Genomic DNA, 16,253 nt, shown 5'->3' with positions numbered 1-16,253 from the left:
GTTGAATTTGGACTTCGTGGAGCTGAACAAAATGGTGGATATTGTAATAATATTTATGCTAGCTGCTGTTTCAAAATATGCAGCATGAATTTACGCAAGAAAACTGAATTAGTGGGGCAGATAGGGAAATATTTTGTAGGAATTGTGCCATTGATTATACAAGCACGGAATTTGGCACATCGTCAGAATATCACCAGAAAGATATTTGGATGAATATGACATACTCTGCTTGCATCATCAGAGGCATATTCCTATCACCTCTACTCCTAGAACTATGAGGTTCGTTCCTCTATCCTCTCTACAAAGGAAGAAGATAGCGGAACGAACCTCATAGTTCTAGGAGTACCCGATCTGTCTTATTAAATGTACGATGATAGTTTGATATAATGAATATAGGGTAGATGGCCGTAGCTTTCGATCCAAACCGGACCTTCTTCAGAGGCATAAAACAAGTACAAACAAATACATATCCATTTTAAAGAAAAAAAGAGGGGAAAGGGATTAAGGCAAGGATCCAGAAAGAAGCGAGAAAATAACAGCCAATCAAAGTATCTTTTTCAGATAGTATGATATACATTTACATAGATTTTCAATCAAAATGCTGCACACTATGACAATTATAAATCGAACAAGTATGGCGTAAAAAAAAGGGTTCGAGCCTAACTTCAGTTTGACATTGAGTTGAAACTGGTGGGACACAGGAAGACATAATATTTACATTGTCACGACTGGCTTCTTCTTGTTTGTGGTTCACACAATACACCGAGGTCATTAGAGAAAGGTTGACTGCCGGAGTTTTATTGATGTTAAGAAGACATTGGTCATAAACAAAAAAACAGATGAAAAAGAACGGAAAGGCAACGACTGGAATTGTACAAACATTGCATGCAATTGGTTTAGCGGACTGGCAATACTTTATTGTGAAAACACTCTCATCCACAGAGCATAGAACCAAATGTTGGGTACGTGTTAAAAATAGAGCGTCTATATTTATCAATAAACAGATGTCTGTGTGTTCCATGCTCTACAACAGAGTTGAAACTTCTATGTCCTGGTATACCCTCCATCCCTGAAACATCCTTGCCACAGATTACATAATACAGATGCGCACAGGTTTTGTATTCTTTCATGCTTTTTAAGGATTTCTGAAACAAAAGAGCATGAGGATGTATTTTTGTATTGCATTTTTTGGTTAGTTCCATCCTATCAAGCTGGGATAAGCAAACCTGTACCCATCAGGTCCTAATTTCATGGCTCTGCTTACTGCCAAATTCTGCACTTACTATCTCCTTCTACTGCACAACCGCTGAATTTTTGCACTATAGCTGTGTAGGAGAAGAAAGCCTAAGTAATGCGGAGTTCGCACACAAATTCCCTGCTTATACAATGTACCCTGTAAAGTACGCTTGACGTAAGCCCGGAATTCCCTGCTTCCATAAGCTCTGATTCTTTGCTTATGGTGAGCAGAGCCATGAAAATGCCTGCTGCCTGTTACCAACCAGATGCCCATGGAAATTAACATTTCATTTTGACCGGCTCCCTGCTCTAGTTTTTGATTGGCAGCTTTAAGTTGATGTCTTTGGAAGTTAAGCGATAATTGTTTTAACACTTCCCTTATTCCTTTGGTTTCTTTTCTGCAGTTATATGCAACTAGTGGAGAGTTTACCGACATACGGAGTACATTACTACGAGCTGAAAGATAAAACTGGTATCCCGTGGTGGCTGGGTCTCAGTTACAAGGGAATTGGCCAGTACGATATCACAGATAGGCTCATCCCAAGAAAGGTGGGTATTATGCTCTGGAAATTGACGGTTTTTCTTCTTCTGCACAACAGGGAAATCATGACCTGTAAAAGTACAGTGCCTTTCTGATGCTTTGTGTGGAGTGGGAGGTACAGCTTTGCTTTGAGCAGAAAATATTGCTCAACAACTTGGATAGTGCTCGCCAAGTATTATGCGGTGCAATTCGATGATTATTTTGTCCATCTGTCTGATCCTTTCTAGGTCTTCCAGTGGAGACAGCTCCAGAACATCTTCTATCGTGATCGGAAATTTTCTATCGAAGTAATCGATCCAAGGAGGTTAGTCACTTTCTTTTTACCCCAATTGTTGATTTATTTTATTGACCCATATTCGACAAAACAAATTTGTTTGTTTTTTAGTTTGGTTGTCGTATCATGGAGGTAGCTATTTCTACCTCCATGGTCATATTAAGTTGAATTCTTAGTGTAAACAGTACCCTTTTATTTTCAGTTTTGTTTTAAAGTTGATTAAGCATGGTATTTAATTTTGGTATGATCTGAAACTAACCTCAACATAATTGCTGAAATTCTACTAATTTAGACAAAGAAAATTCTTCCAAACACGGCATGTGTATTTGTCATGGATGTCCCCTTATTACCTACGTATTGTTTTATGAAAAATCGTGTTAAGTCCAAACAGCGCCCTCGCTGAGGTCAAAGGAAGACCAGTCATTGGCTGAGAGTTGTGCCTGGTGCGTGTTTGTTTCCATTGTTTACTCTCAGCAATGGCGGGCCGTCCAAGGGTCTACTGTTTTTCGTTAAACAAAATTACCAATAACTTATTAATTTGCATGATTGAACTACATGTATGATTTTTGTTGTCTTCCGTTATTATGATTTTCTTGTTTTTTTATGATTTGTTTCCCCCTCCCTTGATTTGCATCTTGACCTTTGACCCTGACCCGACCTGACCCCCCAGAGTTGTGCATACATTGAGCAGTTTGAACCTGTATGAAGAGTCATTGGAAGAGGACATTTATGATGAATTGTCGGATGCGATTGCCGACCCTACAACTCAGTAAGTTACCTCAAACCCTCGTCCTCTACTTGTCAGTGTAATAATGTGTCTTGAGAAGGAGGGGGGGGGCAAGCTGCTTCTTAAATACCTTGAGTTGCTGTGGTAACCGTTATGACTGCTTCACATTCAAGCACTGATAATAATAAAAAATATTAATTGTGGCTTCTTATATAGCGCTTCTTATTTGGCTTCTCAGTGATGCTCATGGTGCTTCCTTTAGTTGCAAGGGATGCTGAGCTACAGTTTTTTTTAAAGAATTGAACCTTTGTCCTTTACATAGCACCATGCAATGTTCTACAAGGTGCTGTGGCGCAATATGCTGCCAATCAAACCAGGAACACTTAGGCGAATGTCTTCTCTTCTTTGTTTATCATGTCTGATGAATCTGAGTTGCTTGTGAAATGCTGATGTATGTTTGCATGCTCTTTACACGGTTTACTGCATTCTAGAATAAATGTGCATAAAGTTTCTTGAACAATATGACTGGAAACTCCTGTGATCTGAAGTTTTTATGTATATCAAAGCCTAGGCTGAACATCTGATGTCACATTACGAGGCCAGAGCATTACGCCAGAGATCTGCCTCAAACCTATGTCAATCCCTGTCCATAATTACCTTTGACCTCACACTCATTTCACGTGGAGATTCACAGTCAAATCCTATGTACACGTACAAAAACAATGCACACTGACTGTATGTGCAGACAACCGAAAGTGCAGCTGCCAGACATCATGTCGGAGTCGGACCAATCAAAACACAGATATGGAAAGCTTGTGTCGCTGCCAGTTATGAAATGAACTCATTGTATCCAATGGAATCGCTGGGTCTGTAACACGGCTAGATTTCTGCGTCATCATGCATTGTGGTGTAGGACATCCTTAGCAACACCCTTAGCAACTGTCATAGCCATAGCTACAGCCGCCAATTCGGATACGGCCTTACTTTTGTTCACAACCTAACTCAGACAACACATCACAGAAGACAGACTTGAAATAAACAAAATGGAGGTGGTTATTATTTTTTCAGTTTCGCATAAAGTGAATTGGGAGATAAATTCGAAGAATTGACCATCAAAAGAGCTGAAAGTAGTAGTGAGAGTTGAGACGAGCTTTGCTTATCTAAATACAAAATGGCCATTGAATCCTTGAAGGCATTTAATCTCGATGGATAGGCTTTCTTGAATGTCAATGTTTCTCTCCAGTATGTTTTAGTTTTTCTTCATTTATCGACAAATGCTACTTTTTTTAGTAAGGTTTGTGGTAACACCATGTAAGAGTTGCCGTAGGTTTCAACTCGACTTTTTAATCAGGACGCTCTGATGAGAGAAGACGATAAGAGCGTTAGGAAAATTGTTGTTAAAAAGATACTTTTTTTGGGGGGGGGGGGGGGGTCAAGTACAGTGCATGGAAGAAAGTCCTTATTAAAATACAATACATCTTTCGATCACTTTGACTAACTTAAGGTGAAGATTGGTAATCAGTTTTGACATCACTCTTCCCTTTTATACAAAAATTGACTTCCTTTGTTTCAAATTGTCCTGTAATGTTCACAGATTCCATCCATTCCAGTCACGTAATGTCATCTCTTTTCTCTCAGGAGTTTCAAGTTTCTAAAATCAGAAATTTAGTTCCTCTTTTGTGGCAGCGAGGGAATTTAGTTTCAATTAGTTACAGGTTTGATCCATGGGTAGAGTTACGTATAATGACATTTTGCAATATAATTGTGCGGTTGTTCCTCCTGCGATATATTTCTCAACTATAGTTTTATTTAAACGTGGCGGGAACTGATTCCATTCAGTTAACACCATGTGACGAGTGAAAGAAATTTATCAGCAAGGCTGGGAATTTATATATGTGTTCCCATTTTGTAATAAACTTGCATCTGCTTCAAGGGTGGGGACAGGGTTGGCTTGTGCGTAAAGCATTCGTCCTCTGAAGACTGGTTTCTGGTTCCATTCTCGACTAAAACCAAATGTGAGTGGAGTTGTGCCTTGATTCTTCTATGCCACAAGGTTTTTTTTCCGGGCCCTCCGGTTTTCCGGACAATTCAGACACTTTCGACCTTTATCTGTGCTCTGTGTTCATATGGGTTGATGTGGCTGGCTGTCGTAAGCATCCTTGCATGCCTGCAGCTCGAGCAGTTTATAGCCGCGTCCTTCAAAATTCAGCTTCTCAGCAGCAAGTTAAGGAGGATTAGCCTCCTAAACTATTATTTTTACTTAAAGGCAACGCTGTCAACTACAGACAAGGGTAAACTTACAAAAACAAAACGTCTTGAAACTTATATGGGATTTGAGGCATTGCATGGTGAGCTATCAATATTTATTTGGTTTGCAGTAACACCATGTGTGTATCTACTTGCCAGGTAAAGTTTGTTCTTTGTCTCGCTATGTATTCTACTATCGAAAAACTTAATTATGTTTTTTTCTTTGAACAGAGTCTCTGTGAGTAAGCGTACATTCGGCGTGACTAACTCCAGCCTCCATACATGGTATGGGTCCCCAGTAATGGTCAAGTCTATGTGGACAATGGCAGTCAGTCAACACCAGTTCTATCTGGACAAGAAACACAGCAAGGTTAGTTTTTACTTCATCAATTTCCTTTTTGGAATAGCAACCCTCCAGAAGAATTTATTTATTACACACCCAACAGCACAAAAAGTGGCAATAACATTAGCATAGGAAATGAGAATAAATGTTTTGTTATGGGAGGGAAAACCCATGACTGAAAACCCCAAATCCACATGCAAGGCTCCTGTCTGAGGTTTGATACAAACTGAAGTCCACAGTGTTGATAGGCAGGGAATGAAACCACTGAGCCAACCTGATGCCTCTTGATTCTTTACCCCCGTGATTTGTTTCTAACCCCTGAGATGGTTGATACGAGGATACGCGTTCATTAGTTCTTTATAACCCTCCTACTATTGGTGTTTTTCTCAAGACAACTGATCCATACCTCAATGTGCTGTATCCGAATTAGTGGCTATAGCTATGGCTACGACTCATGCATTGAAGTAAAGCATGTCCGTAGCAACACCCTTAGCAGCCATCATGGCATAGAAGTAGCCATTAATTTGGACATAGTCTTGGATCATTGGACAAACAATTGAAACTGTTTTTTTTTTTAGTGTCTTACAAAACGGTGCTAGGGATTGCGCTAGGGATTTAGTCCAGCACTAACTCCTAAAGAGAACCAGTGAGGCACTGAGACATTTGACTCTGCACTCTCTCATCGCATGAAACAAGACCTTTCAATTACGATCAATGTGTTGACATCAGGTCAGGTTTCCCAGTCCAGGCGGTAAAATGGACTCCATTTGGCTGTGTTTTACAAAGAGTCCCTGGGGTACGTTGTGATACTCAGCTCAGGTATCTCTTACTGTACCCTGCCCTTGCTTCAGGAACAAACAACAAAAGTGCGTTTTTACAGGGGTGGGGGGGGGGGGGGGGGTGGTGCTGTTTAGTCTTTGGGTTTTAAAGAACCAAGCTTCCTCCTCTCTCCGATTGTAAGTGAGATAAGTGTATTGAAGGCTATTTTAGGTCTGCCATTTAAGTAGCTTGATCTACTGATAATTGATGTTGTAATTTAAGCGGATTGAATTCAGAGTGTCCTAGTTTTTTCCTTTAGATGAGCTAAGGATGTATTGAGGAAGGTGTGGAGCCCGAGATGGCAATCCTAAACCGTTTTGGCTAAAAGCGTTGAAAGAGCGAGGATAATGGAAGTTTAGGACATGTCTGACTGAGTGGCTGTGGCTTAATTGCCATGGTAACATGTGTTGAAGTATCTCTCATAGCAACTCTCTTTGCGAAAGCCATAGCCACCAAAAGTTCTCAGAATTTGTTAAGTTGACGTTTTTAGGAAATGTGCACCACAAGTTGAGTTGGTCATGCAAAGAGTTAATTCCTACTGAGAGTTTAAGAATGAATAAAACCTGGTCATACATGTATGTTCTTGAAATAAATAAATAAATAAATAAACAAACCAATCACTGAATTAGTCTGAACTCTGCCTGTTTGGGTTTGACACTATTCTCTTATAATGAAATACAAGGTGATAATGTCTCAAAGTTGACTCCTTCATTGCCAAGTTCATACGTGTATGATTTCATTATTAATGTATCCTGAAAGTGCCATTTAGCATACATTGTACATTTGCAGTCTATTTCATGTACTCAAAAAGTGTCGTCAATCTGGACAACCCATAATATACATGTTATTGCGAGGGGGCATCGTTACTCAAGAAATACTATTTACTGTGGGATGTTCCAAGGCAACACAAATCTGAGAAAGACAAAACAATTAATACACTCTTTTGATAAGCCTAAAACAGCTGGGCATTTTAGGTAAAAATCATCAGGGGGGGGGGCACTGGAAGAGTGAAACTCTTTCATAAAAGGACGGTAGCATGTCCACAGGCTGTGTGGTGCATCACGAAATACACTGTATAAAACCTTGACTGGATTACATTTGAAAAAAAAGTGAGTCCAATCTCAAAACGACGACCAGGGGAGAATAGAGCCTTGTCCCACTACCCCTAGAAGGATATTGTGTTGACTATGACTCAGAGGGCAAGCAACCGGCTGTTATAGTGTGTGAGTGTGTGTGTGTGTCTCAGACGAACCTTAGTACACGCCTCGAATCGTTGATAACCGTTTACTCTTTGTCCTGGCCTAGGAGCGGTACCCAGCACAGCGTAGCTTTAATCAAATAGCCAAGGATCTAACGACGAGCACCAACTCGCTGACGTCTTCACACACGTCTGAGATGAGCGAGGAGCAGACGGAAGGTTGTACCAACCTGGTCTTATTGAAAGACGCCAAAGATGCATGTAAGTTTGCTCTCCCTCGACTAGAGTTTTAACTAGCTTGAACTATCTTTATAGCTTTCGAGACTGTCAAAACAGAAGCCTGTTAACTGGGGTTTTTTTTCATCGATACCATACGTGTGGGTCCTTTTGGTTGGTAAGCAGTATGTGAAAGCAAATTCTATTTTCTCAATACATGTAGCTTTAACTAGTTTTGAGGTTCGAGTGCAGTTTGTCATTACTGAGGTAAATCAGTCTGACAGACTCATCTGTTGTTTTATTCTGGCACAATAATCCGTAGGTTTCAAGATGAAGTCCACACTCTTGTCAATTTCCTTGTTCAAAAAAAAAAGGGGGGGGGTCCCCCTGACACTTGTGGTTTACTTGTGTAATTTTATCGTTAACCAAATGCCATCAGTCTGTATATGAGTATACGGTGCTTACCCACATCAGTGTAATAATCATCTTTATTTAGATGTTGACGAGTTCATCTTTAAAGCCATTATACACTTTCGGTACAAACAAAAAAGTTCACAGATTTACAAATAATTTACAGGGTTTACAGAAGGTAATGGTGAAAGACTTCTCTTGAAATATTGCTCAATGAAATGCTTTACTTTTTGAGAAAACATTAAAACAATATCAACTCTCGATAGCGAGAATTACAGATTTATTTTAAACACATGTCATGACACGGCGAAACGTGGGGAAACAAGAGTGGGTTTTCCCGTTATTTTCTCCCGACTCCGATGACCGACTGAGCCTAAATTTTCACAGGATTGTTATTTTATATATAAGTTGTGATACATAAAGTGTGGGCCTTTGGACAATACTGTTTACCTAAAGTGTCCAATGGCTTTAACAAATTCTGTGTTGTTTTCTCACAGCCTCGAGAGAGCTACTCGCCATCGAGGGGGAGGCGGCGCGGAAGGAGCTGGTGGAAGCTCTCAAGGCGCGCAAGGTGGTTCTCCAAGACACCCTACAGGAGAAACTCGACAGTCTCAGGCTGCTCTGTCTGAACGAAGCGGTAAGTACGAAGGGCAAGGTCTTCAGGAAACTTGTCACGTCATTCTTGTGGAAGGTTCTTTTTTGGATGAATCAGATGGGGTGATCGTGGGGCACTGCAATGACCATAAGATTTCACTCTGCTTCTGTTATTATGGGTTTACCTTTAAAAAAATTATGACGAATCTGTAGTACTTTTTCAACATAAGATGACTCTTTTAGTTCAGGCCTTGCATTTTACGGGGGCCATGACCTATGTTACCCCTGGGCACAGTTTCAAAGAGCTGCTTAAGTACCAACAAGTAGCTTAGAACAGCAAACTTATGCTTACCAGAATAAGTTTACCAGCCAAAATACCTTGTCACATATACAGTTTATGACTTGTATCCTGCTAGTGTTTGCTAAGCACACAGCTTGTGAGCAAAATCGTCTGCTTAAGCAGCTCTGGGAAATAAGGCCCTAGTTTTGGCCTTGAAGCCCCTTCAAAATCTTCCCGTAGGCTTTAAGACTTTCCAAAGGAAGTGCCCTTTGCAAAATTCAAAATGGCCTTGCCCTTTCAAAGCAAGTTAGTGTTGTTATTTATATTTAATTGTTTGAAAAACAAATTATGCACAGTGTAAAGAGTGTTTTGTTATTGTAAACGTTTAACCATTAAGTCTTTTCAAACTGTTTTACCTGCAGAAAAATCAGCAAATCTGTGTCTAGACAATTCTGTATCGTGTGTACAATAGGTCAGCCCTTGTCCTCAATCAATAAAAGTGACCTACATTTTTTTTTCCAAGGGCCAAATGTGTAACACCTGGTACAATCGTTGAAGATGATCGAATCAAAAGTTTTCTCTTTTTTTCCCCCCTAAGGGCCAAATATCATGGCTTTGTATCAAGCCCTTGATACAACCTGTTCAATTAAAGAGTGATACAAAACGCAAGAATCACGAAAAGTACAGGAAAAGTTAATCACACAAATTAAAGAGTAATTTTATTTTCCAAACGTTTTTAGGAGTTAACGGGAGAGCTACCCATTGACTTTCCGCGAATTCCAGGGGAGCCCCTTCCCCGCCCAAAGACAAGAGTAACAACTGCGTTTACGCTCTCCGATAAGGCTGTGAACACCCCGGAACATAACTCTGAGGTGAGACCACAACTGTTTAATTAACTGATTCATAGATCGCTTGTCAAGTGACAATTTTTGCTGCTGCTACGACCGAATGGTTGTTTGCAATGACTTGGGGTGTGTTTTCGCAGTCGAAACCAATAATTGTTTCGGTTAAATTTGCCATTGATTGATCACTGGCTAATGACTGAAAAAAACTTATTGGTTACGACCCCAAAACGCACCAGGTGGGCTTAAGGCGTTGTGTGAGTCAGGAGAAAATAGTCGGTTTTGAAAACCAAAATCAGCTGTTGTGTTTTTTGAAGGGTTTTTCAGATACAGTCTTCTTGAATACAACTTCATTTCAGAGAGAAATATTTTACCCAAAAGGTTTTAGTATACAATTCATAATCAGTAAGCTTTCAAACTTAATTTAAACTATGATGTTTGTCATCCTTGGTCTATTCTTTATACTACCATTAAATACACTGGACACTATTGGTAATTGTCAAAGACCAGTCTTCTCACTTGGTGCATCTCAACATATGCATAAATAACAAACATGTGAACATTTGAGCTCAATTGGTCGTCAAAGTTGCGAGATAACTATGAAAGAAAAAACACCCTTGACACACGAAGTTGTGTGCTTTCAGAAGCTTGATTTTGAGGTCTCAAAATCAAATTTGTGGAAAATTATTTCTTTCTCGAAAGCTACGTCACTTCAGAGGGAGCTCTTTATCAGAATGTTTTATACTATCAACCTCTCCCCATTACTCGTTACCAAGTAAGGTTTTCTGCTAACAATTATTTTGAGTTACCAATAGTGTCCACTGCCTTTAAATCGAGATTTGTCAGTAAAAGCGTCTGTCAAAAGTGCAAAATGGAAATTTGTTTTGTAATTGTAGATGCTAAGTTGTGAGAAATGTTGGTAAATGTGCGTTCAGGATATGACCTTTCCTTGACCATGGGTTGAGGGGAGGTAGGTCAGAGCGTGGCCGTTTTGGGACAGGCTGCTGCTCGGAAATATGGTTCCTCAAGGATTAATTAAGATGGGGGATAAGGACATATTTAGAAGCAACCACAAAAGGTTATTTCTTATTTGGCACACTTTTGTTCAGTGCTAATTCATTCTAAAAAAAAGAAAGGACATATTTAGAAGCAACCACAAAAGGTTATTTCTTATTTGGCACACTTTTGTTCAGTGCTAATTCATTCTAAAAAAAAGAAAGGACATATTTAGAAGCAACCACAAAAGGTTATTTCTTATTTGGCACACTTTTGTTCAGTGCTAATTCATTCTAAAAAAAAGAAATTAAAAAAAAAGACTTAGTTTATAAAATGATGTATGATTGCAAAGATGGCCGACTTGACACTCAGTGAAGTCAACTGAGAACTATCTGTAAATTGTTATTTATTTGTTATTTTTCTGTAACTAGGATGAAGGGCTTTCTAAACTTTGTGGCTGGCCGCTGTTAATGAACCTCACCTTCAGTTGGATCTATTATTATTGGCCATCCCCCAACCTGGTCATTTTCCCGCTGTGAAGATTGAGTCCTCACATTGCTATTAATTATAAAGTATTTGTCATATTCGGCTATTTCTGTGTAGCAGGATGATGGGCTTTGGAACTAAATTGTTTTTAAGTGTTTTTACAGGCAATGTTCCAAGTTATCTGAGCATCGTTTTTGTTCCAGTCAGTGAATTTCACTGTCACAAAACTAGGAACATGGTCCTTCTGCCCCCTAGAACAGAACGTGGAAGAGGAACTATTTGTCATATTCGACTATTTCTGGAAAGCAGGATGATGGGCTTCAGAACTTAGTGGTTTTAAGTGTTTAACACGCAATGTTCCAAGTTATCTGAGCAATGGTTCTTGTTCCAGTCAGTGAATAGGACTGTCACCAAAATAGAAACAGCACTGTTGGTAGCCTGGTCCCTGTACCCTCTAGAATGGAAAGTTAGTTTCAGGGGTGCCCAGGCTTGGAACACCTTGCCCTTGCCGCTAAATCTGAAATCTCTGCAGCCAACAGATTTTATTCAGATTTTTTTCAAACAACCCGAGTTAATAACATTTTCCACTGACTTTTTTTTATAAGCAAATTTTGAGTGTCTTTTGTTGGTTGTAATTTTGTCCTGTGTTACTTTTATCTCTCCAATTTCATGGCTTGGTCCATTATTAATGGCCGGCCCCCATAGCCGGTCATTATCATGCAGTAAAGACCGGGGCCTCCTAAATATTTTCCCTAATTATAAACTATTTATTATATTGGACTATTTCTCTAACCAGAATGATATGCTTCAAACTTGGCAGCTGGCTGTTTGTTAATGGACCTTACATTTAGCTCAGTCCATTATTAGTGGCCGACCCCCAAATCTGGTCATAATCACACAGTGAAGACCGGGTACTCCTACAGCTATTCTCTATTTATAAACTATTTGTTAAATTCAACAATTTTTGTATAACCAGGCTGATAGACTATCAAACTTGGTGGAGATTAATGCACCTCAGCTCAGTCCATTATTAGTGGCCTGCCCCAAAGCTGGTCATTATCATGTAGTAAAGACCAGGTCCTCTCACACATATTTGCTATTTATAACTTATCATTTGACTTTTTCTGTGATCAGGATGATGGGCTTTCCAAACTGGAGAGTGAGTACGAGATCCAATCAAAGATTACTACGGCAGCCATGAAACTCGCTAATGACCCGACCATAAGCAAGAAAGTCCGTAAGACTCGCAGGGATTCCTACAAGAAGTCAGCCCTCAGGGTAAGTAGGAATTGAGAATTTCATTTTCATTTTAATCCACATTCAAAACAGAAAGAAACGTGTGACCAAAGAACATTGTCTAATGAGAGAAAAACACTTCTTCTAAGGAGAGTCTTAGAAAATATTTGTGGTATTTTTGGGGGCCTATGCCACCCGTCTCATCAGACCTTAGGCCAGATCAGAGTTGGCGGCTACGACTTTGACTGTTGCTGAGGTTGTTGTTAAAGAGGTCGTATACTTCACGGCATGATGGTGTGGCGATCCAGTCATAGCAGTAGCTGTAACCGCTAATTTGGAAAGGGCTTACTTATGAACACATGCATTTGCATTCAACGAAAGAAATGTCTGTGCTTAAAAAAATGTGTATTTGATATGAGATTAGTGCAGGCCTGATATTCTTTCTACTCAAGTCTGGTTCCCGAAATTTTGCCCTGAGGAAGGTCAGTAAAATATTTACTAAACATGAACAATATTTAAAAGCCTATAATATATGCACATGAAAGCCAGCCCTTTTACTATTTTGTTGTACTCTTTTCCAAGGGCCAAATAAAATGCCTGTTAGTGTTCCTACAGGTTATTTACATGTATGTGAACTCGAATGTTATATATCAAACACTGTTTTTACATAAAAGATTGCAATACATGCATTGAAACCTTCACAAGGAAAGCAAAGTTACTCACAAATATACGTTGTTCCTCTTCCTATGTCAGCTGAACAGCATTGAAGTTCAGCTTACAGATTTGCGCCACAGACTTGGCCTGGAAATAGAGGAGCCGACCGCTGAGAGAAAAGCCCTGGATGAGTACAACAGCTTGAATCGCTCTGGTCGTAAGGCGAGCACTCCTCACACACCACCAGCATCTAGATTTGGATTCGGATTCATGTCGGAACGAGGCAGAACTAAAACCTTAGACGATCGGAAAGGAGCAAGAATACGCTCCAAGAGCGTTCCTCGTCAGTTGTTGAACGGAGGCTGGCGGTCCCCGTCGCAGAGTCGGAAAAACAAGCCGCCCTTACCGGTGGAGATTTACTCGGACAGTCCCCCCCAAACGGAGTCCCCGAAGGTCTCCAAGAAGGGTGACGCTAAGAAGCCACCACGTGGAAATAAGATGAGCCTGAACTTTTTTGAGCCCTCCATAAAGGAGAGTAATGTGGAGCTTGCGAGGAGACCGTCTGATGACTTGCTTAATCGTCAGCCTCGCCAGTCGAGATCAAATAGCGTGAGTAGCAAGGACAGTTTAATCTCGCAGAGATCTGCTGATTACGTTGAGAGCCAGCGTCCCCAACCACCTTACCCCAAACCTGCGGTAAGTTACACAGACTCTTTCAGCAAGAGCACACCTTCGTTAAATGTGCAGGGAGATGTCCCTGGCGACTCGCCCCGTCGCCACAGAAACCCGTCATCAAACTCTGGAAGCAAAGGGAGCTCCGTAGCCTCGGCGAGGGCGCCACCCCCGTCGTATCCGACTAGTAATTTCCGATCGCTGAACAGAACTGGACGGTACCACGAGTCCCCAGAGTTGAGTACGACTCCGAGGGACTACGACCCCGCCCCGTTACGGCATCACGCCGCCTCCCTGCATGATCTGCAGATATTATCGGCGCGTCAGGACTTCCCGCTGCCTGACGACGATCTGGAATACCATCAGCAGCCAACGTCCCTGAGCCAGCCGGCTTCTCCGAAAAAACACCATTCTTTGGGCAATCTCCTTCTGAAATCAAACAGTATACAGAGTCAGAACTCTGACGATCAGAGCTCGACAGAGTACACGCCATACCGGAGTCGGACTTCCTATCGATCCCAGAAGTACCAGAACTATGCCAGCCGGCTGCAGGGTCCAAAGAAATTTGAATTTGAGGAAGTGAACAGCTACATTAACCAGCCGTACGATCCGCGCAGTGATCAACCTGATCAGAGGCTAGATCAGGATGATTATCATGATTACGCCGAGCAACTTGCTCCCTCAGAGCGCGGATCAGAGCGCGGTTCAGAGCGCGGTTCAGAGCGCGGTTCCAGTCATTCGTCATCGGTCGCCGGCGACTTCCAAAACGGAGGGAATCGCAACCGCCATCACTCCATCTCCTCCCAGCAATCGTCGAGTAGCTCCTCCCACAGCTCCTCTTTGGCCGTGCAGCTAGGGTCCAACGGCTCCCCCTACCACTCCCAAAGAACTCCCGTCTACACCCACGTCTCGGAGTACACCTCCAGCTACGCTACTATCTCTCACACCCCCTCTAACATGAGCGTTGCTTCCCACAACATGAGCACCCACTCCCAGTCTATGACTCTCTACCAGGAGCCCCAACCCGCAAACTCGTACCGGACTGAACCCCAGCCGGCTTCCGTGTATCGGACGACGTCATCCATGGTTCTACGTCCACAGCAGACGTTTGGCACTGGTATAGCGGTCAGTAAGGTCCACTACCAGCCGGTCACCCCCATGACTTGCGAACCAGTGGCCCGCCACAAGAAAGCCACGCACCCAACATCTGCAAATAGGTAAGGATCCATAAAAGTTTCCCTCAGCAAAAATAAAATAAAATAAAATTAGATTATTTCAGACGATAAATCCACAAAAAAAATCATGAACTTTTTTGTTTGTTTTTTTAATCTCTCTGGGAAAAAATCCTTACTCAATTTGTCTTTTCTTAATAAGTGAAACAATACGCTAATACAGAGCTACATGTATCATGTCCATGTTTGGCACATAGGGGGGATCTTGGGCAAATAACATCATCCTTGAAAACCTAACTCTGTGAAGTATGGTAACTTAATATCTCAACATCGGAAGTTTTCTGAAGTAAAACCAAGTGTTGATCAAGTGTTTTCTACTAAGACCATTTGACACTGCTAACAATTTGTCAGTCATAATTCATTAGACTAAAGATCAAACTTTGAATAGTTTTAACAAAGTAGAGTTTGCAAGAGGTTCTTTTAATTTGCCATCCATTACTAAGAGTTCACTTTAAAATTGTGACGATAAAACTTCTTTCACATTCTTTCACCTTTTATTGTTAGATTCATTGAATAATTGACAGAAAAAGGTACAGCATTGTAAATTGTCCTAAACGTTTTTGTCAGTGTTGATGTTTGTGACAAATTTATTCTGATCAAAATTTAACCTTTTGAGAGATGTTGTGTTGTTGGAACAAGCAACTAAAAACTGACAAATGTTCCCGCTTATGAGGATTCAGCTTTTACATGCAGTGCTGAGCATAACTTTGTTGTGCTTAGCTTATTATCTTTTTCTGCTTAAGCAGCTCTATGAAATTGTGCCCCTTTATGCTTTCGTCACAACCCAATGCTGTATCTTTTCTGAACCCCTATCTCTACTGTCCACTGAGGAATGAATTTTACAATGTAATTTCATGTGATTAACAATTGAGTGTGTCAGTCTTGGTTCATGTGCTAATTTACATACATAGTTAGTTATCCATTGAATCCCACTCTAACAATACTCTAGTACTACAGGTTGCTTTTTGTCTTCGTCCATGTCCATCCATACTTTTATAGTCTCTGATTCTAACAAAATCCGCTCATTTAGACCATTAACAGCTTAACAATCATTGATTAACCCATTTTCCAAAATCCTACTCAGGACGTTGCCTGACTTTGTAGGGTTTGTAGTACTGCCAAACAGCAAATGCTTATATTAAAGGCAGTGGACACTATTGGTAATTACTCAAAATAATTATTAGCATAAAACCTTACTTGGTAACGAGTAATGGGGAGAGGTTGGTGGTATAAAACATTGTGAGAAACA

General features: G+C 40.8%; 1 protein-coding gene across 4 annotated transcripts in view; it reads left to right on the top strand.

The window, feature by feature from the left end:
* Positions 1–16,253, top strand: part of LOC117303817 (FERM domain-containing protein 4A-like) — a 41,771-nt gene that overhangs the window by 14,147 nt on the left and 11,371 nt on the right. For 3 of the 4 annotated variants that reach the window (XM_033788203.1, XM_033788193.1, XM_033788219.1), the window contains exons 2-10: positions 1,641–1,785; positions 2,005–2,081; positions 2,722–2,820; positions 5,257–5,395; positions 7,493–7,646; positions 8,510–8,649; positions 9,627–9,758; positions 12,345–12,488; positions 13,200–14,989. In XM_033788203.1, the coding sequence (XP_033644094.1) occupies positions 1,645–1,785; positions 2,005–2,081; positions 2,722–2,820; positions 5,257–5,395; positions 7,493–7,646; positions 8,510–8,649; positions 9,627–9,758; positions 12,345–12,488; positions 13,200–14,989 (2,816 nt within the window). In that variant the 5' untranslated portion in view covers positions 1,641–1,644. The remainder of the gene's footprint in view (positions 1–1,640; positions 1,786–2,004; positions 2,082–2,721; positions 2,821–5,256; positions 5,396–7,492; positions 7,647–8,509; positions 8,650–9,626; positions 9,759–12,344; positions 12,489–13,199; positions 14,990–16,253) is intronic. The other variant, XM_033788211.1, reaches the window with a different exon arrangement.

Source organism: Asterias rubens, chromosome 2 (assembly GCF_902459465.1).
Source record: "Asterias rubens chromosome 2, eAstRub1.3, whole genome shotgun sequence".
NCBI classification, from domain to species: Eukaryota; Metazoa; Echinodermata; class Asteroidea; order Forcipulatida; family Asteriidae; genus Asterias; species Asterias rubens.
The sequence above is the reverse complement of the archived record's forward strand: the minus strand, read 5'-3'. Positions and strand labels throughout refer to the sequence as shown.